This window comes from Typopeltis vanoorti, chromosome 8, assembly GCF_054136105.1.
Source record: "Typopeltis vanoorti isolate ZY-2024b chromosome 8, IOZ_Tvanoo_1.0, whole genome shotgun sequence".
Taxonomy (NCBI): Eukaryota; Metazoa; Arthropoda; class Arachnida; order Uropygi; family Thelyphonidae; genus Typopeltis; species Typopeltis vanoorti.
In genome coordinates this window covers 130,690,590-130,717,765 of record NC_143556.1, presented here as the reverse complement: position 1 = coordinate 130,717,765, position 27,176 = coordinate 130,690,590, and the positions used below count along the sequence as shown (strand labels likewise).

The following is a 27,176-nucleotide window of genomic DNA, read 5'->3' as shown; positions in this document are numbered from 1 at the left end:
GAGGCCTGCCAGGTATTTAGATAACAGATAAGTTGGCGAATTGATTACATCTACAATCGGGCGTAGTGGTATTCCATTTTTGTGTACCTTAGGAGTGCCATATAGTCTTGGTGTTAGTGGATGCATGGATTTCAATCTTCGTTTTAAGTCTATAGACCAGTTCTCCATATGACGTATTAAATCGTTGGTATCATTGTGGTTCTTTAGTTTAATATAATTAGAATCGGTTGATTTTAGTTTGTAACAATTTTTTACTTTTTAGTGCCTTACATCAGTTATGTACCCTGAAGATGCCAACAGACTTAGTTGGTGAAACTATTTGTTATAACTTAGATGTTTATTATATACACTTGATCAATATAATCCCAATAAAAGTTTTTCCAGGTAGATTGCTTTTCAGTAGAGATTTTATTTATTTATTTAGTCTTATGGCAAAAGGAATAAGAAACAGCTATGGTCAGAAAGCCAATCCAGGGTCTCCTACGTCACCTCGGGGAGGGATTGAGACAGCCTTCCTGTGCATATATCTTTGTGAATGTATCTGCCTGTATGAGTGGGTTTTCTCTATACAGTGAAGATGAGGTTACTGTTTGGAAGGTGTCACTCAGGTGTCTAGGAAGGGTAAACTGTTGTTAGCTTCCTTTTCCATCCCAACAACAAACAAACAATAGAGTAGAAAAGGAAGTAACAACAGTTTACCCTTCCCAGACACCCTCCGAACAGTAACCACATCTTCACTCTACAGAGAAAACCCACTCATACAGGCAGATACATTCACAAACTTGACCACCACTACCACCACCATCCCTCTCAGCAATATGGCATTATTAAAACTCCAACCAATACAGCCTACAATCTTTGTTCCAGCAGAACCTCTCTTTCAACAAAACTCAACCATACACACATCTTCCTATCCAATGGCTACAGCTCTTACAGAATCAAAAAAATAATCAATACTCCTCCCAATTCTCAGAATGAAAAATAACCATGTCCATAAAAAATACAACCTCTACAAAGCTTTTAACCTACACCTGAAACTTGCTGCCCTTATCCATTCTATTAAAGATCATCTTCCTGTTTCTCAGTTCCAGGAATATACAAAGTTCGCTTTCTTCAAGTTGGCATACTTTGAAAAGACAAATAGACCATCAACCACCATCTGCTTACACAAAAAATAAATCTGAAATCACAACTATGGTCCATCTACTCTTGCAGACCACATATTGGATACCACTCACAGGATCATCTGGGAAAAAAAACCCACCCTGCTCCATCATAGAAATAAAAAAGAAAGACTGTTTTTGGAATCTGGTTGCACTCCACTCACCAATCAACCAAATTTAATAAATATGGATGCACTAAACTTCCCAAAATATGGGGAACATTAATCCTCAGAGAGATCCCAATTTATAACCTATGCCTCCTACAAACACTCCTAAAGGGCATCTCCACCTAGATAGGGCCTCAGGGTCAAATCAACACTCGTCATTTATTGCTGTGTAGCCTTTGTGTGTGTGCGCGTGCGACAAGTGTTTGCACTACCTGCAGATGTCTCAGTGATCGACACAAAATATTTGAATAGTGCTGTTAATAACCTATTAAAAACCTCCAACATGATTTCCTCGCAGATTTCTGATGGATCTGGAACTGTCACACGAGAAAACCTTAGAAAAATCCCAATGAAGAACCAAGGAGGCTGCAATCCTAATGCACACATTAACTGCACTTCATCTTCAAGTAAAAACAAAAACGAGGAGGAAGAATGAAGCGAAAAATACATTAAAGAATTAACAGTAAGAAACAGTAAGTTCTTATCTGGAGAGCAGTTTAAGCTCAGGAAGAAGGGGGATAGGATGCTTAAGAGTTAAAGCTGTGTAACTGAGAGAAGACCTCAACATAGCCTTTAAAGGAATGTGGAGAACCTGACCAGGGCTTCTGACCTAATGTCCAATCCTCACCTTCTCATAGTGCACCCTGGCAGGTATCTACTGGTTACTGAATGAACGAGGATGGACTGGAAAATCGGATTTAGCTGACCAAATTGCATTCTTATTGACTTAAACCACAACATAAGCTGATGGTACAACATGAGAGAATTTCATGCAGGCTGGGGCATCACCTGATTAAACAAGACCCTCGTTGTTTTGGCCAGGGAACCAGGGCAAGCAGCGAAAAGTCAGCTACTGGAACAAATCCTAAAACACACCCAAACTCAACATCACCACAGTTCAAGATCAGTACTATCAACATAAGAAACCTGAATGGCAAAGAAATGGAGCTAGCTGAGGAATTGGATAAGTACCAGATTGACATAATAGAGGTGAAACAAAAAAGACAAGAACTGGTGAGATCTTTCTGAGGAATAAATACAAAATGTTATATTCAGGCAATGACAATCAAGGAAAAGTAGGAGTATCCATAATATTCAACAAAATACAAGGCTAATCTTCTTGAATGGCAGGCCATATCAAGTAGAGTGATGTGGGCAAATATCAGAATGGGGAACTGGACAACGAGATTTATTTGTATCATCCCACAGAAGGTTCTACTAAGGTAGAAGTGGAGGAATTTTTTGAGGCTTTAGAGAAAGCAATTGACACAATGAAAAATGAAACGTTTGTCGTTGTTGGGGATCTAAACAGCAGAGTAGGAAATTAATGTCAGATATGCAAAAATATTTTGGAAAATTTGGAGAAAAGAGCAAAGCTTATAATAATGGCAAATACTTGCTGGATTTCTGCTAACACACACACACACAAAGTGTACAAATTCACATGGAGAGAAGAGGAAAAGAATAAGAAAAGTCTCATTGACTATATTATTGCTGATAGTGATGTTTTCTCTTTGGTGCAGGACACTAGAGTGTACAAGGATTTGAAATTGGAAGTGTTCACCATTTAGTCTTAAGCAGGATAAAATTGAATTTCATATTGAAAAGAAGAACATGTAAGAAAGTTTTAAAGCGAATAAAAGTTGAGCAGCTCTCGTATATGAACTGTAGACTGAAATACACAAACATTATTCAAGAAAAAATGAAATTGTTTGAGAAAAGGAATCAAACCTTGGAGATTCAGTGACAAATCCTGAAGAAAGCATTGACTGATTCAGCCAGAGGCATGTGGTGAGGTTGTCTGCAAGGATAGAACAATCAGAACTCCATGGGAAGCATATCAAAAGTTCCTGGCAAATAAGTCAGCTTATGCTCTTAGAGAATACAGAGACAAATGCAAGAAAGCTAAACACTGTGTAAAACTAGCTAAACAAAAGTCATACTTTGGTAAGAACATAGAAAATAAATATCAAGAAGGTGGCAAGATATTCTGGAGGTTGTTGAAGAAGCTCAGAAATGGAGGTAAGAGTGCCGTAAAAGGAATTAGAGATGATAAAGTTGCCATGGAAACTGAAGAAAAAGATATCCTTGATATATGGGGCAATTACTTTGAAAAATAAATAAAAGAAACAATCAGTGACAGCACGGTGGTAAAAAAACACTGACCCGGCATGTAATCAGGAATACGTCAATACTTGAAGTAGAAAAAGCCATCAAAATCCCGAAATGTGGAAAGGCAACTGGAGTAGATGATATTTGACCAGAAATGCTCAACTATGGAGGTATAAGTTTTACAGTGGCTGCACTGCATAGTTCAGAAAGCCTGGACAGAAGGACAAATGACTGGAGTAGAGCTCTCAATCTTTTATATATAGGTACAAAATTTGTACCTATATATAAAACTGAATGTGAAAATTGTCGAGATATTTCTCTACTGAGTGTTCCTGGTAAGATTTATGCAAGTATACTTGAGAAATGGTTGAGAAGGATTGTGGAAGGGAAGTTTGGTGAAGAACAAGCTGGAATCAGGCCAAATAGAGGCTGTCAGAATCACATTTTTACTTTATGACAAATAGTTGAGAAATCATGGGAATATAACAAAGATATGTATTTAAATTTTATAGATCTGGGAAAGGCATATGACAGAGGTGCCAAGAGAGAAGCTATTCAAAACACTACAGTTATATGGTGTCAATTTTATCAAGCAATATTTGAGTCTTTATTTGAGTTGTAAGGCAGCAGTTAGAATTGAAATAAGTACAGGAAGGAATTTTAATGTTAAATCTGGTGTCAGACAAGGATGTACATTATGCCCTCTGTTATTCATTATCTATATGGATCACATTATGAAGGAAAGTTGTATTAAAACTGATATCAAAATTGGAGATGTTAATCTCAGCTCTTTGCTTTATGCAGATGTTATACTTCTAAACAAATCTGCTACACATCTGCAAGATTCCCTGACTAAATTGAATAACTGTTGTAATTATTAAGGTCAGCAATAGCAAGACAAAGACAATGAAAATAGGCAGAACCACTGAAAATATCAACTGCATAGTGAATGGAGAACCTATAGAACAAGTAAAACATTTTAGCTACTTGGGCATGATTTTTAATGAAGATGGTAAATTAAATTTGGAAATAGACAACAGAATCAACAAATCTGGTATGGTAGGATAAATTTACAGTATATTCCGGCATATAAGTCGACTTTTAAGCATTGAAAAAAGTACTGAATTTTTTAGGTCGACTTATACGCCGGGTCAAAAATTGATTGCTTTCCAAGGTACGTATCATACTCTGTTAAATTTATTAGCAATATACAAAAAGGGTAAAAAGTAAAAATATTTCAACTTATATCAAATTTATTTACAGAAAAAATTATTTATATGTTATATAATTATTTATTTACAAAATAAAATAGGTAGGTAACTACATAATTAAAATTTAATTTTCACTGTCTGAATGTATGAAAAGCTCATTGTACTCTGGTTCTGTAATTTCTTCCGGTATATTGTCATATAATATTTATTCGTTTTCTCCATCAGATTTAGCGTCATCATTGTAAATAAAATCATCTTCCGAGCCATCTAATTTGTTAGATATAGCACATTTTTTAAAAGATTTTATTACTGTATCTGGTTTTATTTCATCCCATGCTTTCGCTACCCATTCACACATAGTTACCAAAGACGCATGTCACAATTGTCCTCCTTTTGTGTAACTTTTCTCTCCTTCTTGCATCCATACATTCCATTGTTTTCGTAAACTGTCTTTAAATGGTTTGTTTATACAAACATCCAACGGTTGCTCTAGCACTTGGAATCACTGCCATATTGGTATTATTCTCTCTTAATAAAGATTTTGTGCTCTCCATTAAATGGGATTTGAACAGTCCCACACTAAAAGACTGTTTGGATATTTTTAATGCAACTTGTCGTGTATTCCAAATATTTTTTTTTATCCACAGCTTAACTCCTGCTCCATCCATCCAACCATTCTGATGAACATGGGCAAAAACGTTTCTTGGAATTTTGATCTTTGGCATTGTTTTTCTTTTAAAAATTATCATAGGTTTTAATTTAGTACCATCAGCCATACAAGGAAGTACAACTGTGAAACGGCTTTTTTTTCATGTCCAGTTGTTTTTAAAGAAATAGTTTTACTTCCTTTCAATTCTACTGTTCTATTTCCAATCATGTCAAACATAACTGGAGTTTCATCCATATTTCCGATTTGAGACAATAAATATTTTTTTTTGCTTTCTTTTAGCAATTATAAATCTTTGGAAACTTAATAACTTATCATCCAAATCCTTTGGCAGCTTCTGTGCAAATTTCTTTTTTAGTCAAAGCACTAAATTTTTCCTTTCCATAAACCGGCTACACCAACTCACTGTAGCTTTGAAGTTTGCGCTGTCCTTTTTATTTGCTTTGCCCCATTTCAAAGCAAATAAACGAATATTATTTCTTGTTATAATGAATCCATTTTGGCAATTTTCTCGAACCCAATCCGCAACATTATTTTCCAGAATAGGCCGCTTACAAATTCTTTTCTGCAATGCACTTATTTTTTGGCATTTTCATTATTAAAGTTTCATTTTTTCTCCAATCGCAAACTGGTTTTTCATTTACTCCAAACTGACGTGCAGCAACACAGTATTTTCTTTTGTAGATTTAATCACTTTGCACTTAAAATTCGTGTCATATTTCATTCTTTCAAAAGGAGCCATTGCACTTTAGTTCACTACTGGTCAACTGGTCAATACGAAAAAGAAATTTTTCGAGTCGACTTATATGACAAGTATACTATAAAAACTCAAATAAACTCAAAAAATTCCAATATCGACTTATACACCGGAATATATGGTATATGGAATAAGAGCAAAATTAGTCAAAACACTAAATTAGCTGTATACAAGATAGTGTTCAAACCAATTTTAACTTATGGATCTGAGAGCTGGGTCAGAAGTAAAACACTTGACCAAAGATGAGAGTCTTGAGAAAGATTATGGGCGTGAACAGATGGCATCAATAGCAATATCATATTAAAAATGAGGATATTAGTAAAGAACTTGACATTGTTAGCATCCAGGAATGTGCTAGCAGAGCTAATCTCAGGTGGTATGGTAACGTAAACAGAATGGTAGAGGAAAGATGAGCAAAACAAATGCAGGAAAAAGACCCAGATATGGGCAGACTGATACAGCAAGAAGTGTCTTAGATGATAGAAATCTAAGATCTGATAGTGTTGACAGCTAACAGATTGATATGGAGGAAAATTGTAGATAGGAAGTTAGTGGTGATGTAAGTTTCATTAATACTATGATATCCTGACATGTACCTGCTTGAGGGCACATGTCAGGAATTTGATGATGATGAAGAAGAAAGGGGATCAAAAAGTACCTGTCAATATTTCTCTGAGATACTCACTATTAAATTATTTCAGGAATTTACAACGTATACTGGAATAGTAATTTTAATTAAAAGAAACTTTAATAAATACCTCCTATATTTTGGCAATATCACATTGCCATCTTTATGAGAACATACAACAATGACAATTGTTAGATCAGGCTACCTACCTCCCTACTGAGTATAATCCCACCAACTCCCAAATAAGAGCATGTCAAAGGCTCCTTAAGGTCACTTCTTGTGAAGTTACCAACAAACTAAAACCTATTATCCCCCCCCCCCAATATATGGACTTCCAAAAATACATACACAAATGTGCCATTATGTCCCCGTGGATGGCATTGATTTCCCCCCCACATACAATTTAGCCAAACTGCTCGCGTACTATACTGGCAATACACCATCACACATAAAAAACCCAGCCCACTTCAAAGCCAGTATAGAAAATCTCTCACTCCAACATACTGCCATAATGGTCAGTTTTGACATCTCCTCCCTATTCACAAATGTCCCACTCAAGGAAACCTTAGAGCTCATCCAAGCCAAATTTCATCTTGATATCTCAGCCCTATTTCAGTTCACAATGAACTCAGGCTATTTCGTTTGGCAAGGAAAATTCTACAAACAGATAGAGGGGACAGTCATGGGTTCACCACTCTCCCCCACCCCTGGCCAACTTCGTCATGGTGTTGGATTCTGAATGAAAACAATTGAAAATTATTAATACTTCATTCAGAGTCATACATAATCTCCCATTCCTTGAGCCAAATTTGCTCATCAGACTAATAATCTCTTGTTAATAGTATGCTATTCATATGATTTCTTTCAAATTATGTTTATTAATATTTATTTGTTCATTTATTATTTTGAGATGAAGTGCAGTTGTGAAAACTGTGTATTAAATGTCGCTTGTATTATTATGAAATTAATATTACAAAAACAGAGATAAAAACTGTAAAATATGCAATCTTATTATGCTATTAGTAAAATATAATGTATCCAAGTAATTCTTCAAAATAAGACTTGATTGGTTGTTGTGAGAAATTATGTTATTTTTAGCCAGCTTACACAGTTTAGCGCAAGTTACTGTACAGTATGCAAGAAGCCAGTTCGATATCAACAAAAACCAAAAAGGAAAAGGAGAGTAGGATGTGATGATTAGTACATGAAAAAGGAAGTAAGACAGTAATAAGGGAGAGAAATAACCTGGGGTTGAATGGAGTAGGAAGGACTGGGAACCGCTCTGTATTTTGACTTATCTTTCTTTGAGCTCTTATTCTTTTATAAATTCCTATCACCTCGCAGAAGGATAGCGTAGGACGAAAGGATAATAAGAATGAGTAAGAAATATCGAAAGTTAGGCAATTATGAGCAAGAAGATAAATTCGCTCGAGTTAACTAATCAGTCTGAAACCCAGGATTCTATAATATTTGTGTGCTCTCAAAGTGTAACTATTCAAGAACCAAGGAGTGTTTCTAGGATTTTCGATAATGAGGAAGCTATACTGTTTATACCGGTAAGGATATCTTTTCTATGCCTTGTGTAAAGTAGCGAAGCTTGTTTCTGGAGAACATGATATAATTCATATTGCTGAAATTAACAGTTCAAGATTGAATGTGTGATATAGTGAAACATTTCCTCGTAAACGCAATATATGAAGTATTTCTGGATTAATAGTTCATATTTGAATGTGTGATGATATAGTGAAGCCTGTTACGTGAGAACACAATGTAAAATTGAAACTGGATTTTCTGAGGACTATTGTATTAAATTGATAAAACTTCGAAGTTTCTAAATGAATGACTGACGACTTGTACTTTGTGATTGTTCTGAATAGTTAAGCTGAATCAATATTCGAAGTACATTGAACGATAGTTTTGTTTAGAGTGAAATTGTGTTTGGAATCTTTGATAATATGAAGAGTGGAATTTACATGCTTAAATTCTGATCGTAAATGATATGCTCAGCTGAGTAAATTGCTAATGTCTTAATGAGAACTTATTCATTCTTAATTGTATTATCCCTACTAGAGATCCTTGTTTTAATGTAAATTTATGTGTTAAAGCATTAAATATTTTTTATTTGAGTTGAATCTTGTGTTTGCCTGATTTCTTTCATTGCACCACTCATTAAAATAGTTCGAATTTTAGCGGGAACCCCCTATATTTAATAAGGAGAGTTTCGGCCTGAATAAAGTTGATAACTATATGGTACTAACTGATGGCTAATTTCAGAATGTTGCTTGTGCGAATTAGAACATAGAGTGGCACAGTTAAAAATAAATTTTTTCTGTGTTCGAATGTGAAGTCAGTCAACAGCTAGAATATACAATGGAGTAGAACGTAGGATCCAACAATGGAGACTTTTGAGACCTTAAACTCAAGCCCCACAAAAACCCACTGTTTGGCTTCGCTAAGTTGATAATTTGTTTGCTATTTGGCCAGATGGCTCAGATACACTCCACTCCTTAACACACTTAAACAACCAACACCCCAGATAGCATACATTGTAAATTCCTTAAATAATTTAAGTCATGTGCTACCAATGTATAAGCCTATGTACAAGAACACTGAGATCTTACATCCATTAAGTTAAAAAACTTGAAAAAAAAGTTCAAAAATTGACAGTTCCATCTGTAATGACAAATAGATGCTTAACCAGGACCATACATCATCATCTGATCACATAGGTATTACTAGATAAGGTTAGTTAGGGAGAAACATGGAATAGAGACTTTGCTTAAACAACATTCCACAATTAGTTTATGGACAAATTTTGTTACTGCATCATCAAATTCCCGACATACCCTCAGAGGAATGTACAGGATCTTGTGATAATACTATACAAAAGGTTACATCATTACTAACTTCCTATCAACAATTTTCCCTCCGGATTAACCTGTTATCTGTCAATATTGCAATATTTTTAGATCTTACATTTCTCTCTTCTAAGGCACTATTTACTGTATCAATCCATCTACTTCTTAGCCTTCCTCTTGGTCTTTTTTTTTTTCTTACCATTCTGGCAAAGATCGCTTGTTTAGCTAATCTTTCCTCTCCCATTCTGTTTAAGTGGCCATACCTTCTGAGATTAGCTTTGCTAACGCATTCCTGAATGCTAACAATGTCAAATTCTTTCCTAATATCCTCCTTTGTAATATGATACTGCTAATGATGCCATCTGTTCAGTGCCATAATCTTTGCTGGAGACCACAGACTTTCGTATCTGTGGTCTCCAGTCTTTGATCTAGAATTTTTATTTCTAATCTAGCTCTCAGACCCATAAGTTAAAAGTGGTTTGAACACTGTCTTGTATACAGCTAGTTTAGTGTTTTGATTAATTTCTCTCTTATTCCATATAAATGTATTCAGTTGACTTCCTATTATACCAGCTTTGCTAATTCTGCTTTCTATTTCAAAATTTAATTTGCCATTGTTACTTTCAGTATTAAAATTAGAATAAAGATATGTGGATATTGGTATGTTAATAAGAATTTAACCTGTTTATCTAAATAATATTCCAATCAGTGGTGGCCCGTGAAGTTTTAAGTGGGAGTGCTGCCTATACAAAATAATTTTTAAAAAAATTCTTTTTTTCCTAATCAATAACCAATTTATTAATAAATAAATGTAGATTTATTTATTATTTATAGATTCCAATAAACAGAATGTAGCAACAGTGCTTGTAGTTTTGCTATTGGCAGGACTAGTGAAGCAGTTAAGCTTAACCATGCTTCTGGAGTCATCAACAGAAAGCAGCATTTCATTTAGCATCAAAAATAAGAATCAGCAAAATATACACACCTTCTCACATCATTGGAACTAATACACCTGTAGACATTTTTCTGCCAATTATATAAATTAAGCATCAAGTAAAAAGTAAGCTTTGCCTTGATTGTGCTACTCACAAATATACTGTTGCAACGAATTTGTTATTTGGCTTATATTATTATATCTTTATTCTATTTAGCAGTGCACGCTTTTTCTCTTGTAACCTTTCTCACTGCGTACTATGTTTATTCACCTTTTGTATTTACTAGTTGTATACCTATAAACACTGGAAAATTTATTTCTAAGACTGCGCCACCAGTATTTTTTATACTGGCATAAGACTTAGTAGCATGTCCAGTAGATCTCTCTCCCTCTCTTACTAACATAAATTCAACAAAGTTTACATAAACAGCCGTGGTTCTTAAGTACTTAAACTGCGTTTTTATTACCTTAGTTGTTTCCATCTCACAAGTCCAATTTTTTTTTTAGAAACAGTGCAGTTGTAAAATTAAAATAAAAAAATCAGGTAGCACTCTATTTGCATATAAATAAAACACATTTAATTATAATAATAACAAAGTACATTAAATAAGTGATAGGGAGGTTACTCTCTCTACCTATCCTTTAGACTTTTAACATAAAGGAACCAAACTTTTCCTTTTTCAGAAACTAGATAACTATAAAATATAATTACTCAATTACTCCTCTGCATATTTAATTCAATTACCGACACTAATTTACTCTCAAAGAGATTGGCTAACTATGCCAAGTTATCCCAAAAGAATTCAATCAATAACAGATCAGAGGATACTCCTTATTACTAATTCTTTTCAGTCCATCTATAACATATCTCATAGATTACAAAAGTAATTTACAATTAAAGATGGAACTTACAGAGGCTCTTTGTCACACATTCTTCAAAAGGTTCTGCACCATTTCTTTCCTCAGGCCTTAACTTTCATCTGGAGAGTCTTGCTTCAAGGGGGTTCGTCGGATTACTGGCGGGTCTTGGACTGCAATTTTTTCGGTATTCAAAAAGCTCAGGCAAGAAGTTTCAGCATACAGGCTTGAAGATCGTTCTGTGGCTTTTGACTCCAGTTGACCTCCCACAGCAAAAGGACATCTGACACACTTGGCTCGGGTTTGCCGTAACTTCTGGTTCTCTGCCGACTGCCTCTGGTTCAGACTCCACCTATAGTCTGCAGCTCGCCTCTGTTCTGGTTCCAACTGCCTCTCTATTTAGTAACTGGGGCCTTCCTCTCCTCTTTTGCTAACTTCTGATGACTCTCTGCCGACGACTGCCTCTCCTCTGTAACTGGGGACTTGCCTCTCCTCTCGATGTTTGGCTCAGTCCCCTTTTATTTTGCAATAATGGGACCTTGCACTAAGGGTTGTAAAACCCCGAAGAAAATCGGCATTTCTCCTTGATCCTTTTGATAAGGCCGGCCCATTCTTTCTTCTCGTCCGTGCACTCTTTTGCTTGTTTTGTCGGGCAGCAGAAACTTTTCTGAAACTAGCAGATCTCTTAGATACAAACTCCGAAGATGTTCATGCTCAGAGCCCGCAATCACCTCTTACACACACTTTATCAAAAACAACTTTCCTCTGCTCTTTATACATAGCTATTATACAAAGTAAACAACTGACTTAATAGTAAACAAGTCTCTTATGCTCTTTATACATAGCTCTTACACAAGGTTCCAAAGGCAAAGCATTGCCTTTGTTTTTGACATTCTAGAAACTTTAGTTAAAGGAGTAAATAAAATTAATTCCCACAGGGTTACTTACAAAAATATCTAGCATAAAAAACATAAAAACAAACAACATTATTTACAGTTCTCATGGGACTTGACATATGTAAAAATCGATGTAAAGTGCTTTGGTATTTTTAAGCTACATCGAGTTTTTACACTGTGTCTGCTATGATTGAATTCCTGTTTGTGATGCCTGTCTGTTGTAATGCCACATGCACAGTTAAAAATGATTAAAAATACAGAATATGCTATACTGTGATATAATTAGAACAGTTAAGGGACATGTGAAAAATAATACACACGAGAGAAAAGGGGGAGTTATTAATGATGAGAAAAGGGGAGTTGTTAATGATTCCCTCACGAAATAAAGAAACTAATAAGAAACAGGGGTTATCAATGTTTTTGTTAAGTTCCCATTAAAAATGTGTTGCGAACTTTTGTGACTGGAAATTGAAAGGAAACATGCGTTTATGGAATTGATAACTGTCAAGTAGAAAAGGAATGTACCAAAGTAGTTATATTATTGATTATTATAGTCAAGCTTCTTGTGAAATATATCACTGATACATTTCGTTTGTGCCTAAATATACATAGAATGTGTATCTACAACAAAATACAGGTATGGACTGTCATTGTCTATTAGGTATGACTGCATAAAAGAACATCAGTTGCTATTTTCTTCTTTTGAGAAATCTCTAGAAGACTGAATTACACTGAAGATTTTACATCTGTCTGCTTTCTTAGACTGTTAACCATTGTGCATGTTTGATTCATGGATAAAACATGTTAGTTTTGTCTTTATAGAGAATCTAAAAATATTAGAAAACTTTGATGCATAATTTTAAGATATGTTTGTGTAAATGAAAAGGGGTCCTTGTTTCATACAGATTTAATGTTTTCATATTGTATTATTTTATACATACTTTGGCAATAAAATGTTCACAAGACATCTCATTTCAATTTATTTGAATGTTAAAAATTTAATCTCAAGTGTATGTCATAGTAAAGAATCAGTTAGATTGGCGTGAGAAAAGAACCTGACAGAATACTGAAGAGATGCTTCCAAGTTGTTTACGAAATCATAGATATTAAACACCTGACAGATTATAAAGTGGGTCACTCAAATAGATGAGTATTATCTGAGTAAATGGTTTACTATTATTTCTGGGGTATATTTAAAACAGATATTTGTAGATGGTTTTTTACCTAGATCAATACATACATTAAAATATTATTTAAATTAAGGGGATATTAAATCCCACATTGTTTTAAAACCGAATAAGAAACTCAAAGATTGGAATCAGAGAGTTTCATGCCGAATATAATAAACTATAAAGTATCGGCGACCACTAGCATGAGCTAATGCAAGTGACCCTAGTACGTAGTACAATACCGGAGAACTCGCAGCAAAGTCGGTAAAGTTCTGATCGCTATTCTTAGGTATTTTCCATAATGTAAAAACACATTTCCTAGGAAATGTATGCTGTTATTACATTATGGTGGGAAGTCACTACCCAAACCGGTTTCAGCCTTTTTTGAGGCTTCATCAGTGAGTAACTAAACCAAATTAATACCCAAGTGTATAGTGAAAAGAACTTATATACTCTGTTATACGAGTTTCCAAACAGGTGCAACCATTAGTTTAAGTCTTAAATATAAAGAGCTAATAAGCTTCATTTCGGCGATATAAACATTATTTAAATTAAGGGGATATTAAATCCCACATTGTTTTAAAACCGAATAAGAAACTCAAAGATTGGAATCAGAGAGTTTCATGCCGAATATAGTAAACTATAAAGTATCGGCAATTACTAGCGTGAGCTAATGCACGTGACCTTAGTACGTAGTACAATACACAGGAAATGTGTTTTTACATTACGGAAAATACCTAAGAATAGCGATCAGAACTTTACCGACTTTGCTGCGAGTTCTCCGGTATTGTACTACGTACTAGGGTTACTTGCATTAGCTCACGCTAGTGGTTGCCGATACTTTATAGTTTACTATATTCGGCATGAAACTCTCTGATTCCAATCTTTGAGTTTCTTATTCGGTTTTAAAACAATGTGGGATTTAATATCCCCTTAATTTAAATAATGTTTATATCGCCGAAATGAAGCTTATTAGCTCTTTATATTTAAGTAATTAAAATATTAGTTTAAGTCTAGAAATATAAGTATCACCATGAAAGGAAAAACAGTTAAAATATAAAAAAACTTGAAGTATCAAAGATTATGAATTACAAACTTTTTATCAAAATATGAGAAATATTATTAATAAGCGGCAGGCTTTTTCTACAGAAATCTCTTTTGTTGACAATGTTGATATTGCTAAAAGAAAAACTTGGATATAAAAGCGAACAGTAATCACAATGACAGAAAAATTGTTAATCATGATTTAGAGAACTTGTCTGTAATCAAGTATGCCTTTATATGAATGAAAAATTTCTGGATAAACATTTAATTAAGCATGTAACACTATCCTTTTAATTGATATTTCTTTAGTAAAGTTTGTAATAAAAAGTTATGTATAGTTATGCTCTTTCGCAACTTTCTTATGCTATTTGCTTATAAAAAGGTATCAATAAAGTAAAAAGGACTTGCTGATTTTTGTTATTTCTGAAACCTCAAACATTAAGAGAAGAAAATGTTAAAATTTCCAATTATATTTTTGCAAAAGTTTACTGCAAGTGGCACAATGAGTAGCACATATGATTTATTTAACATATATCTGAATAGAAATGTGATATGGAAGAGTGAGAATGGTTACTGATTAGAAAAAGAACAAGTCATGGAAGATAAAGAGATAATATGTGAGAAAACGTTTTTTAAGTCAGAAAATAAGATAAAATTATTATGAGGAAAGAATAGTTTTCTTGGATTAATGAATGAAATTTGTTTTAGAGGATGCCAAGTTGAAAATGTGGAAAAAGTTAGGGGATCACAGTTTCCCTAAGTAATAACTGACAAAAATACAACGAGCAATGATCTTGTTCTGGTTAAATGTTTAAACAAGATTTTTTATTTATGCTCTAGAAGAATGAAAGGTTTCTAAAAGGAAATTTTACACTTACCTTTGTACTGTATTTCCCAAGAATGCATTAGATAGGAACTATGTACATTTTAAAGAGACATTAAATGAGAATTGTAATATTCAAGATATGGAGAACTTCAGGAACTAGACAGCAACTCAGTAATATAAGATTTTTTTTTTTTTTTTTAATTGCAAGAGAATAGGTAAGAATTATTCACATTTGAATGAACCACAGTTGTGAAAGTGAAAATCCAGTGTTTTTGTTGACGGGATTAAGTGCTAATTTTTTATTTGTTCTTATAAATTTCTGTAATGTTGAAAAGAAGAGAATGGAAGTCATTTTGTGAGATGTTTACATTTGTATTTTCTGCTGCATAATTTGTGAGCCCTTTTAGATAAGTTTTATTTATAAGGCTGAATTGTATACAAGGCTTTGTGCATACCACAAAGAACACTAATAAAGTGTTAGTCTGAATTTATTTCATATAAAATTTTAGACAAACACTTTTTGGACAAAATTATGTATTACAAGTCTTAAGGAAAAACATGATTAAATAAAATATACATCCTCTGGATACAAATGTGTTTTATTAGATAGATAAAAGTTAATAAACTACTTAGTACACAACTAACAGTATACAAAACAGCGTTCACACTAATTTTTAAATATGAATAAGAGTGGAGTTAGAAATAAAACAGCTGGTCAAAGATAACACACCAGATATGAGTATTGGGATAAATAAGGAGAGTGAACAGATCATATGAAAAATAAAGCTATTAGGAAGGAAAACTTGACATTCTTAGCATTCAGAAACATGAAAACGAGTGAATTTAAGGTGATGTGGAATGGTATCTTCCTCTGAGTCTTTTTCTTTTCAGAATTGTAAGAACAAGATTCTGAAGACAAGATTCCGCCAAGATCTGGGTGGATTGATGCAGTTACTAGTACTCTAGAAGACTGAAATGTAAAAATGACAGTCTCCCTAAAATATAAAATTAATTTAGAATTATTAATAGGAAGCTAGTAATAAGGTTAATTTAATTATGTATATTATCATAGTACTACAATACAGAACTTTCTTCTTAAATAGGTCCTCCTGTTTATGTAGCAGAATCGTGAAGCTTCCTGAAGAAATTTATCTTTTCAGTCATGTTATATAAGAGGAAAGAATCTATCATATCTTGATGTGTACACTCAAGATAGTATACAAGGTAATATTTTTCCTCTTGACTTCAGGACCAGCCTCTTCAGTAGGCTTCGCTATTCTGCTCTATGAACAGGACATCATTACAGAAGAAAATGTTTCAACTGATGTTAGTATCCTGTACTCACCTCATCATTGTTAGAAATAACTTCTTTCTTTGGTTTTTCTGGCTCTGGAGGTTTTATATTGCAATGATATGATTTTTTACAACCCTAAAAAGTTACATGAAAAAAAAATTAACATAATAATAAAGAAAAGCAAAAATCAAACTATGGAAAGAACAATGATATATAATACTGTACTTTAAATGCACTTTTTCATAAAAAAAAAATCGCACAGAAGAAACCTAACATATCAGGCACCATTAGAGAGAAGAGCAGGAATTAATTCTGATCATTTATAGTTGATGCATAGACTAATTAACAAAGTCTTGAAAATAATTATGGCATCATTTGTTTGCTAACCACAGATGAAAAAAAATGCAAATATCTATATTAAGGAATTATTTAACATCACTGACCATACACAGTATTCAGAATTATACCATTTCTGTTTGAATGAAAGTGATGATTGGGTGGTGGTGGTTGGGAGGGGGGACATGTATAAGCATCCTTGCTGATGACACTGTACAGGTAAAATGTATTTCTGAAATAGTGCTACAATCAGGAAAACAAAATCCAAAAAATATCTAGGAAAGGCATGGAGAACAGCAGATAAGATGAACAAAAGAGCACTTTGGCATTTGCTACATGAAAATTATTTAATTGTAAATATTTCATCCTATCAGCTAACGCCTTTTTATTCCCGTATATATGGGAGTAAGCGAGGCCATTTAGCCCTATCTAACTTTTGGAGACTGAGTGGGCAGTTCAATCTCCACTGGTACCCAATCAGAGACAGATGGCCCAAGGCTATCACTAATTAAGCGGTACGCAGTGAAGAGAGACGGCTCAAATGTGCCGCCATCTCGTTGATAGCTTTTTTTAGCTGATAGCTGATATTTCATCCTAAGTATCTTAGGACATCATCAGTACAGTAGTTTAAACAATAATAGGAATAACAGTTAGGGCGCATGATTACAATAGAATCTCATTAAACGTGCGTAACGTGTTACAGAAGTAAAAAAAAAATAAAATAATAAAACAATAATAATTATTATTTTACACAATTTTGTATGACAATTTCCCATACTTTAGAAATAGTAAGAACATCGTTGCGGTTTAAATTTGGTCTGTGTAGTAGGGCTTCAGAACTTTCTTTATATAAACGTTCATGTTTATATAAAGATTTATGTAAAAGTTTAGACTTTTCCCAATGGATCCTATGGCTTGGATTTGCAATTCCGTGTTGAGAGAGGCCAGATTTCTGCGGTTTAAAAAGAAAGTTCTGAAGCCCTACTACACAGACCAAATTTAAACTGCAATGATGTTCTTACTATTCCTAAAGTATAGGAAATTATCATACAAAATTGTGTAAAGTAATTATTATTTGTTTGTTTTTTTACTTCTGTAACACGTTACGCATGTTTAATGAGATTCTATTGTAATCATGTGCCCTAACTGTTATTCCTATTATTGTTTAAACTACTGTACTGATGATGTCCTAAGATACTTAGGATGAAATATTTACAATTAAATTATTTTCACTGTGGTTAATACATGTGTTTCTTTTAATTATGATCTCACCACAGGTTTCGTTCTTTAAAAAAATTCATAATTGAGCTTGTCAGTTAATCAGATATTAACTAACAAACTAACTAAGTTGTACATACCAGTTTATTAAGCAATACTGGATTATTAATCATTCTGCATGAGTTGACACATCAGTAGAAACAGTTGAAAAAGTATTTAATTAAGATATATTAATTAAAAATACTTCGATTCACATATTGTGGATCAGTGTAATGGTTCTTTAATTTTTTAAATTTCCAACTGCATTACACTGATGATGATCCACGATACAGGAATGGAAATGTTTGCAATTAACCTGGCTTAATTTTTCAACTGTGTATGTAACTTATGTAGAATTATGCCAAACAAATAAGATGAATAATAGAATCTTACTGTCCAACCTCCATTTTATGGGGTTGATTCCACCAAGATGTGGATGTTTGAGAAATATCTCCAGTTAGATGCTTCATCACCACTCTGGATACTATCACCTTGTTCTTGAAGACCTGAAGCAGTCAAATAAAGAATCACATTATTTCTGGAACAGGGAAATTATCTAACCCTTATCCCATCCCTGGTACTATTGTAATCTAATGGTATGCAGCCATCATTCATGGATGAGATTCACAGTAAAATAACACACACACACACACACTGGGTGGTCATAATTAAAAGAGGAAGTGTTCAACCACATAGCACCAGAGGACATTTGGTGCTATAAGCACGTGGTTTTGGTAAAAAGTAATGGCTAGAAGAGACACGACAAATCAATTTTCGGTTTCGTATAACTTACATTATGGTTCAATATGTTGTCCTTCCAGAGCTTCATTCTGTGAATGACTTCTACAGCAGAATATAACAGAACTGTATTGATTTGCCTCACATGTTGTGTTATTATGGCTTTCAAGGTTGCTAAATCAGGACCATGTCCTTCATACACATTGCATTTCAAATGGCCCCACAACCAAAAGTCACAGGGATTGAGATCAGGCAGACGAGGTGGCCATGCTGTGGAAAATGCATAACTTATCACTCCATGTTCTGTGAAGTGTTTTTGTAACAATCGCTGTGACAGCATTCCAATGTGAGATGGTGCCACATCCTGCATGAATATGGTAGAGTTAAGGCATCTTCGCTGCTGCAGTTGCACAGCATCTCTTGATACCTAACAGCAAAGATAGTATAAGGCACACTAGCCCCTGTCGGGTGAAGTTCTTCAAAAAAGTATGGACTGATAATAAACGATGCAGTAAAACCACACCACAATGTGACTTTCGACAAATGTAAAGGGGTCTGATGGAACACATATGGATTATTTGCAGCCAAAACGCAGCAATTGTGTGAGCTAACAATACTGTTCAGATAAAAATGTGCCTTTTTCACTCCGCAAGATCTTCCACTGCCATGCATCATCCATCTCCATTTGAGCTAAGAACGTCAGGGCAAACTGCAGTTGAGTATGTCATATCCAATTGCCTCGATATTGCTTGAGCACTGCTGAACCCTTGTGTGTTATTCATTCTGTGTTATTCCTCAACTTTTTGATGAATAATCCATTTGTGTCCTCGTCCTGTCCTCACTGCTAAAGATCTGCTATTCTCAAATTGTAAAATCGTTTTTCTAAGATTTGTTATTGTCACTGAACCTTTTCTCCTATCTTTCAAATGCCAGAATTCTCAAAGCACAGCATTAGGGTTACCACATTGTTGACAGTAAAGCTGAACTAGCAACGCACGTTCTGGTAAGGTGAGATTCACCATAGCACTTCAGTCTTATCAAATCCGTTTCGATCTTCCTTATATCCACCAAGTCCTCAGCAGAAATAATGAGATTATGCAAATATCACACAATTCTAGCACCAAATGTTCCCTGGTGGCAGAAATTTGTACTATTTTTATCTTCTGTAAATAAAAACCTCATGTTCCAGAGTGTACTTACGCCAAGGTTGGTTGAATTTCGTCCAATACATTTTTTGCTACAGGGCTCTGGACATCCGATCTTGAATTATGGCCACCCCCATGTGTGTGTGTGTGTCAAAATTATCTTACTTAATCCAAAGTAGATCAGAGGTATAAATTGAAAGAAGTATTTTGGTCCTCATAATTGCTTAAAAAACAAATCAGAAAAAGTCAATTCTCATTATAGCAAGCTTTTATGGACCACAGGAATAATTTCCTGTTAATTATTTATTTACTGAATGTTTTCTTTCAATTATTTTAGTATATTCTTGTAGTTTTTACTGGATTGATTTATTGTACTAATATACTTGTAGACAGATTGTTAATTTAAGATAGTCTTTAAAAGTAGCTCCAAAAACCCAAGAATAATCATAATAATAATAAATGAATAAATAAAAATAAATCCACTCATGCCTTTCAATCCCTAAAAGGAGATGAAGCTTGTAATACTGCATCTCATGGTCCCTAACACTACATATTATTCTCTGAAATAGGCAAGTTCTATTTCACCCTAAAATAAGTCAGTTTTCTTGAGATTAAAACTTTTGTTTCCAAGAAGGGGGAAATCCTAATTGGCCATACCAGAGATTAACAGATTGGGGACTCATTGAAGAAAGGCTTAGATAAAGTTCCACTCATTTCTGACTAGAATATAAGCATTTCTTCAGGCAACCAAGTGCTAAGTATACAAACACCATTTGTACACAGAGGCCTATAAGATATAACAAGGAACGTCAATTAAAATGTAAGAAAAAGTAATATGGTATGTTGATTCAGTTATTAAATTTGCACTTGATAACAGAATCACAACTTTGAGCTTTCCAGGGAGGAGCAAAAATTAAGAATGCAAAGAATGCAACTGAGAAATAGAAGAAAAAAGTAAATGATAATGTTTCTGAGAACAAATGATTTAAGTAGTGATAAATAGTGTAAGAGAGGATATGAAAGAATTACTGGAGGAAGCAAGAAAGAAATAAAAGAGCAAAAATTGTTAATTTCTTACCAAGACTACTGATGTTAACAAAGGCTATAACAAATGATTCAATGCACAGGCTGTGTAGATAAATGGGTGCGAGTTTTCAGATGGATGGAGTGAGTTCAATTGTATTGAAATAATTCAATAGTAAGACTTGTGTAAAAGGGACGGCCAGCAGAATGGATTTCACATCAGGAGAGCCTAGAGAAATTATTTATTCTGCAATACTTAATAAAGCTTCTCCGTCAAATGTAAAAGGAATCAAGCATACAGGATATAGTATTTTTAGGAAAGACAGAAGAAACAGGTATTACTAATAATATCAGATAATTTTAAGTCCAGCTGGTGTAGAAACTCATGAAAATAATAATCTTCCATGCAGTAGTGAGTTTGAGACAATCTGGTATGAATAAGAAGAGAGCAATAGCATGAAATATATGGTATGGTGCTGCTACAGACCTTGTAAGTTCAGCTACTGAGGGGATGACAAAATGCATAACCAAATTACCCTGATGAGTACTAAATAAGTAGCCATTATGGATGACTTAAATTATCCAAGCATTGACTGGCTATAGAAAAAGTTCATAAAAATGAAAAAATGCATTGAGCTGTTGCAAGGCAATGTTCTCAAGCAGCATGTCAAGAAAGAAGAAGAAGGTCAAAGGGTGTTGATCATACCATCAGAAAGGATCTCAGTTAAGAATGTAACTGCTCTGCCAACAGTATATAACAGTGATCGTGATATGTACGGTAGACATAGCTTCCGCTATGTCTACCGTACGAAGTAAAGATGGCAGCAACAAAGCACAACGACAAAAGAGCACCTCGAGTCTCGTAAGTGTAGAGGCATCAATCACTCATCACTGATAAACTAAGTGACAACATGAAGTGCCACAGCTGTAAAACTGAAGTTACCAATAAAAAAAAAAGGGTATATTGTATGATTTCTGTTGCCACTGGTTACATGCTTTCCGCAGAAAAATAGATGCATTGGCACACAAGCTTTTTATTAATCTCAACCAGCCTTTTTTCTGTTCGCTGTGCATCCCTTCTGTAGAACAGCTTCTGAACTTCAACAAAAGAGCAAACAAGTCAAAAACCTCAAACAACAGCTTAATACTATGATTGAAACCTCCTAATTCAAAATCCAAAAAAGCTGGAAAATAGGCTTGAGCTACTCGACAATCAGCACCACATCACAAGTGAACCCTTGCCTGATAATGAACTGCTTGACCTAATCACATCAATGATATATGACTATTGAGGCTGAAAACAAGAGGCTCAATACCACTGAACTATCAAACAGAAAATGGTAAATCATTAAAAGAAGACATCAACAAATTAGAAGAATGCAACTTCGATCCCAGAAATATGGTTAGATGGCATCATTTTAGATCCGTAAATAAAAGAAAGGACAGAACGAACTTTCCACATCTCATGAAAGCGACCTGTGACAAACCGACAAGTACACCCAAATTAATAACGGCGAAGTAATCTCACTGACATGGAAATATACACTCCCCACACTTCTCTGAACTGCCATATCCTAACTAAACCCTGGCTCTCCAAAAGATGTGCTAAGGTTGTATGAATGAAAAATCAAGCATAACACAACTGACTTACATCAAAAAATTAATCCTCCTTCAATGCTTATACCCAAGCCGGAAATAGATGTAAGAAAACTATCATCGTTTCCAAAACAGAATTTGAATGGGCAAAAAGCAGGAAACTTGCAGCCTGCCTAAATGGCAGTGGTACCTTTTGGTCTCTTGCCAAAGCAATTGGTCATAACTTCTGCCCAACACTATTCCCACCTCTATCATATACAGATGGCTCTATTTCATCATCAACCACAGAAAAAGCCAATCTCCTGGCTTCACACTTTGCTTCCAATGTACACATAACTGACAATGATAAATGCTCCCCAACCATTCCAGATGCCCAACATACAATGCCCCTATATCCTTTTGCCGGAAAGAAATCAGAAAAATACTGTCCAAATTAGACACACAAAAGTGTCTTGGACCTGATGGCATTCCTCCAATTGTTCCGAAAGTTTGTGTACCAGAACTGACTCCTATCCTAGGTCACCTGTATATATACTCTCACTTACTCCATTGGTATCTATCCCAGAGCTTAGAAATTGGTCTATATTCAACCCAAGAAGGGAAGCAAATCACTGCCATCTAACCACTGCCCTATCTCACTCACCTCAATCCTATCTAAAGTGATGGAGAAAACCATCAATTCCCAACTACTACAAGATATCCAGCTATTAAGTGACCACCAGTATGGAATCCATCACTGCCGATCAAGGAGATCTACTCTCATATATTACCCATTTTTGGAAAAATGCCATGAAGAATTTTGCTGAATCTCAAATGGTTGCACGATATCTCCAAAGATTTTTGACTGGATCTGGCAGAGATTTGCTAAGCAAATTCCATCATTTGGACCATCTGAGGACTTCTGCTGTTGGATTGCCAGCTTTCTGTTTGGATGCACACCATGTGCGATGATGGTGGATGGTTCCATACTGTCTCACCATCCAACTAATGCCAGGGTTCCACAAAGGTCTGTATATCAATGCCTACTTCAGTTGACCTCCAACCCAATAAAGTTTTGCAGATGACAGCACATTGCATTCCTCCATTTAATTTGCTAAATCTTACTCTACACAACTCACCTCAACCTAGAGAATATCAACCTGCCCTCAATTCTGATCTCCAAGCCATCCTCCAATGGGGACTCAGATAACCTCTTCAATTTCAATGCTAGTAAAATCCAGTTCTGTCTTATTTCTCACAAAAAAAAAAAAAAAACACTTTTTCCCCAGTATTATTTTTGATAACACTCAAATTTCAAGACACGATGAGATTTCTCTTCTTGGAATTACCCTGACATTAAGCCTCTCCTGGCATAAACACATCACAACCATTGCATCCTCAGCTTCCAAAAAACTAGGATTTCTCTTTCGCTCAAGATGTTACTTCACCTCTGAACAGTTGTTAACCTTATTTAAATTGCAAATCTGTCCAGCTATCGAATATTGCTTTCACATTTGGAGTGGGCTCCTAAAAGCTCCCTCAAAATGCTCGACTCAATACAGAGAAGAGCAATTAGATTGATAAATGACCCATCTTTTACCAACTCACTCTCTCTCCCCACTTTCACACAGACGTTTGGTCTCTGCAACTTGTGAATTCTATAAATATTTCCAAGCCACGTGTTCATCTGAAATTGCACCAATAATTAGTACTAAAGCCTGTTGGAACACATACAGCTGCCACCCAACATCTTTTCACAGTACACCTTGAAACCCACAGAACAAGTTTCTTTTCTTCCTCCTTAATCTCTGCTACTGCTGTACTGTGGAACAGTCTTCCCATTAATCTACTTCCCAAGGAATATGATATACATGCTTTTAAATCAAATGTAAACAAGTTTCTCCTTTCCAAACCCACTACCCATATACAGTATTAATGTACTACAGGTTTATCAACCAACCCTCTCATGTATAGGCTCAACATTAAAAAAAGCTAAATATGAAAAAAAGCTAAAGCTAATGGATGTTCCAATCAAGAAAAGTTACATGATGAACTACAAAGCTAGAAATTAATCGAACTTAGTATTATTAGTATATCAGAATGGGAAGAATATCAGCAATGCATTGGAAGCTTTTGAAAAGATGTTTAAATTATGCAGTAAGTGAATGTGTCCCCAGAAGTTGAAAAACAAATAGTATGTGATAAAATGAATGTGCAATTTATCAATAAAATGATGATGCAGAAGAAATATCATAGAAATGAGATTAGTTATGAATATATATAAAGTGCAGGCCAAAAAAAATTACAAGTCTTGTAAGAAAAGCTAAGTCAGAGTATGAAAAGAAATTAGCTGCAGACAAAAGAATTTTATTATGCTACAAGTAAAGAAAAGAAAGAATGTGAATGAATAACTTTCGTGAATTGATAAGAATAATTATGGAATAATATCACTTACATAAGGATAATATCTATTTAATACATACAGAATTTTCGGCTGTCTCGTAGCCATTATTAATGCATGCAAATTAAATTTAATTAGAATAAAAAATAATTTATTTGACATAGGCCCTTTTCATCTGTCTGTTTTTCTTCCAGCATTCCATTCTGCTTCTGATCATTTTTTACTGTCCTATTTTTCACTAAGATCCAACACATTCCTCTGTGTTCACCATGCAGTGGGACATTTGGTATCTGAAAAAAAAAAAAAAAAAAAAAAAAAAAAAAGGGGGGGGGGGAGGTCCTCATAGGCATGCACTACATTGGCCTCTGCTTTGTTGGACAGTTCTGGATCGCCCAGCTACAATCAGTTTCTGAGTTAACTTGCCTTCAAGAGTCATTGGTGTTGCAGTAAGTAGTCTCTTTATCCATGGTCCAAGGACAGCAACAAGGCTTGCTGTGGTGCCAGTATGACTTCTGGGATAGCTCTGGCACTCCACTTCTGCTTGCTTACTGGATAATGCCTGTCCATGTGCAGCTCCATAGTGGGTGAGGAGCTGCAGTGAACTCTCCATTAATTTGAGAATGAGTCATGTTTATCAGTGATCCTCATCAACCCAGTTCAGAAACCATTTGCACATCAGTCAGTGGCAAAATAAAAATTTAAAAAAAAAGAAAAAGAAAACAGACACGACTACAAACATACCATCTTTTCCTGATTATTTATGCAACATGTGAAAATCCAATTCATGAGCATGTCACCATTCTTTACTTAGACAGGTTGGTACACCCACAGCATCAGTTAAAACATTCAGAGCAGATCATTCATGCAATATTATAAGGAGGAATACCAATCACCATAACCCTCATAAAACTCTGAATTTTTTTTTGAGGACTAATATCAGGGTGGAACCTCCTCGACATTTCTGATGAGAAGATTTGCTCCGATTTAAATGACCAAGGAATAACAGCCATAACAATAATTCTCATATGTAGGGATGGTATCCTACTACCAACCAGGAATATCCTTCTTAAAACCAGCAAAACCACTAGCGTCTGTTAAAGCAAGATATCTTAATTGTCCCGTTAGGCTCTATATGACTCTCAAGTCATTCGACTTGAGACAATGTAAATCGGGTGGTGAGAGATCTGAGATTCTTGCTTGTGGTTGTACGAAAGAAAATATGGAGAGGAAAGATTGTGCGAGTATTGCCCAGATATGATAGTGACGAGGTGAGCAGAAAAGCAGTCATAGTGAACAGCATAATAGCCAGAATGTACCAGAAGAGAGGATTGGAATATGTGGATAGTCGGAGGACATTTGAGGACAGAAAGGAACTGTATGCGAGAGATCACTTGCATTTGAATGAGGAAAGACGTAGGCATCTGGAGAGATTGCTGTTTTCTGAACAAGTTGGTGTGTCAATGCAGGGAAACTAGAATTCCTAAGGTGGATGGTAGCAGAGGTGGCCTCTTGTGGGAATGGGTGTTTGGGGAAAGGGGGGGGACAACATCAGGTAACGGAGTATAGTAGTTCTGGAGGAGATAATGATAGGTATAGAAGAAGTGACATTTTTATGCTTTATAATGCCAGGAGTATCTGGAATAAAGGCGATGAATTGGTGACACTGATAGCATCAGCCTGGCCAAAGTTTATTGGGATCTCTGAGACATGGTTGACGGAAGATGGTATAATAACAGGAATTGAAGTAGCAGGGTACAGCATTTTTCGGCAGGATAGGAAGAGAAAACGGGGTGGTGGAGTACTGCTTATGATAAGTGATGACTTACATCTTGTAAAAGTACAGGCTTTGGAAGGCAGTGACACTGATGGTTTTGAAAGCATATGTGTGAGGTAGAGGTGGGCAAGATAGGATATTTGATGGGGTGTTGCTACAAGCCAAGGAGCATAGATGTGGATAAGTAGGGAGCAGGAGATGCTTAGGCAATTGAGCTTGGCAAGTGCAAGAATGATTGTTATGGGAGATTTTAACTACAGCAGTATAAGCTGGGGAGAGGAAAATGAATGTAGTAATAAGGGAATGGAATTTCTAGAATTCTTGAGGGACAAATCTCTTAGGC

The 27,176-nt window shown here is 35.0% G+C and overlaps 1 protein-coding gene across 1 annotated transcript in view; it reads right to left on the bottom strand.

Moving 5' to 3' along the window:
• mora (cysteine and histidine rich domain containing protein) overlaps positions 1-27,176 on the bottom strand; it is a 316,465-nt gene that overhangs the window by 139,527 nt on the left and 149,762 nt on the right. Inside the window, exon 4 of the mRNA XM_090396942.1 lies at positions 16,636-16,719. Within this exon, the coding sequence (XP_090253068.1) occupies positions 16,636-16,719 (84 nt within the window). The remainder of the gene's footprint in view (positions 1-16,635; positions 16,720-27,176) is intronic.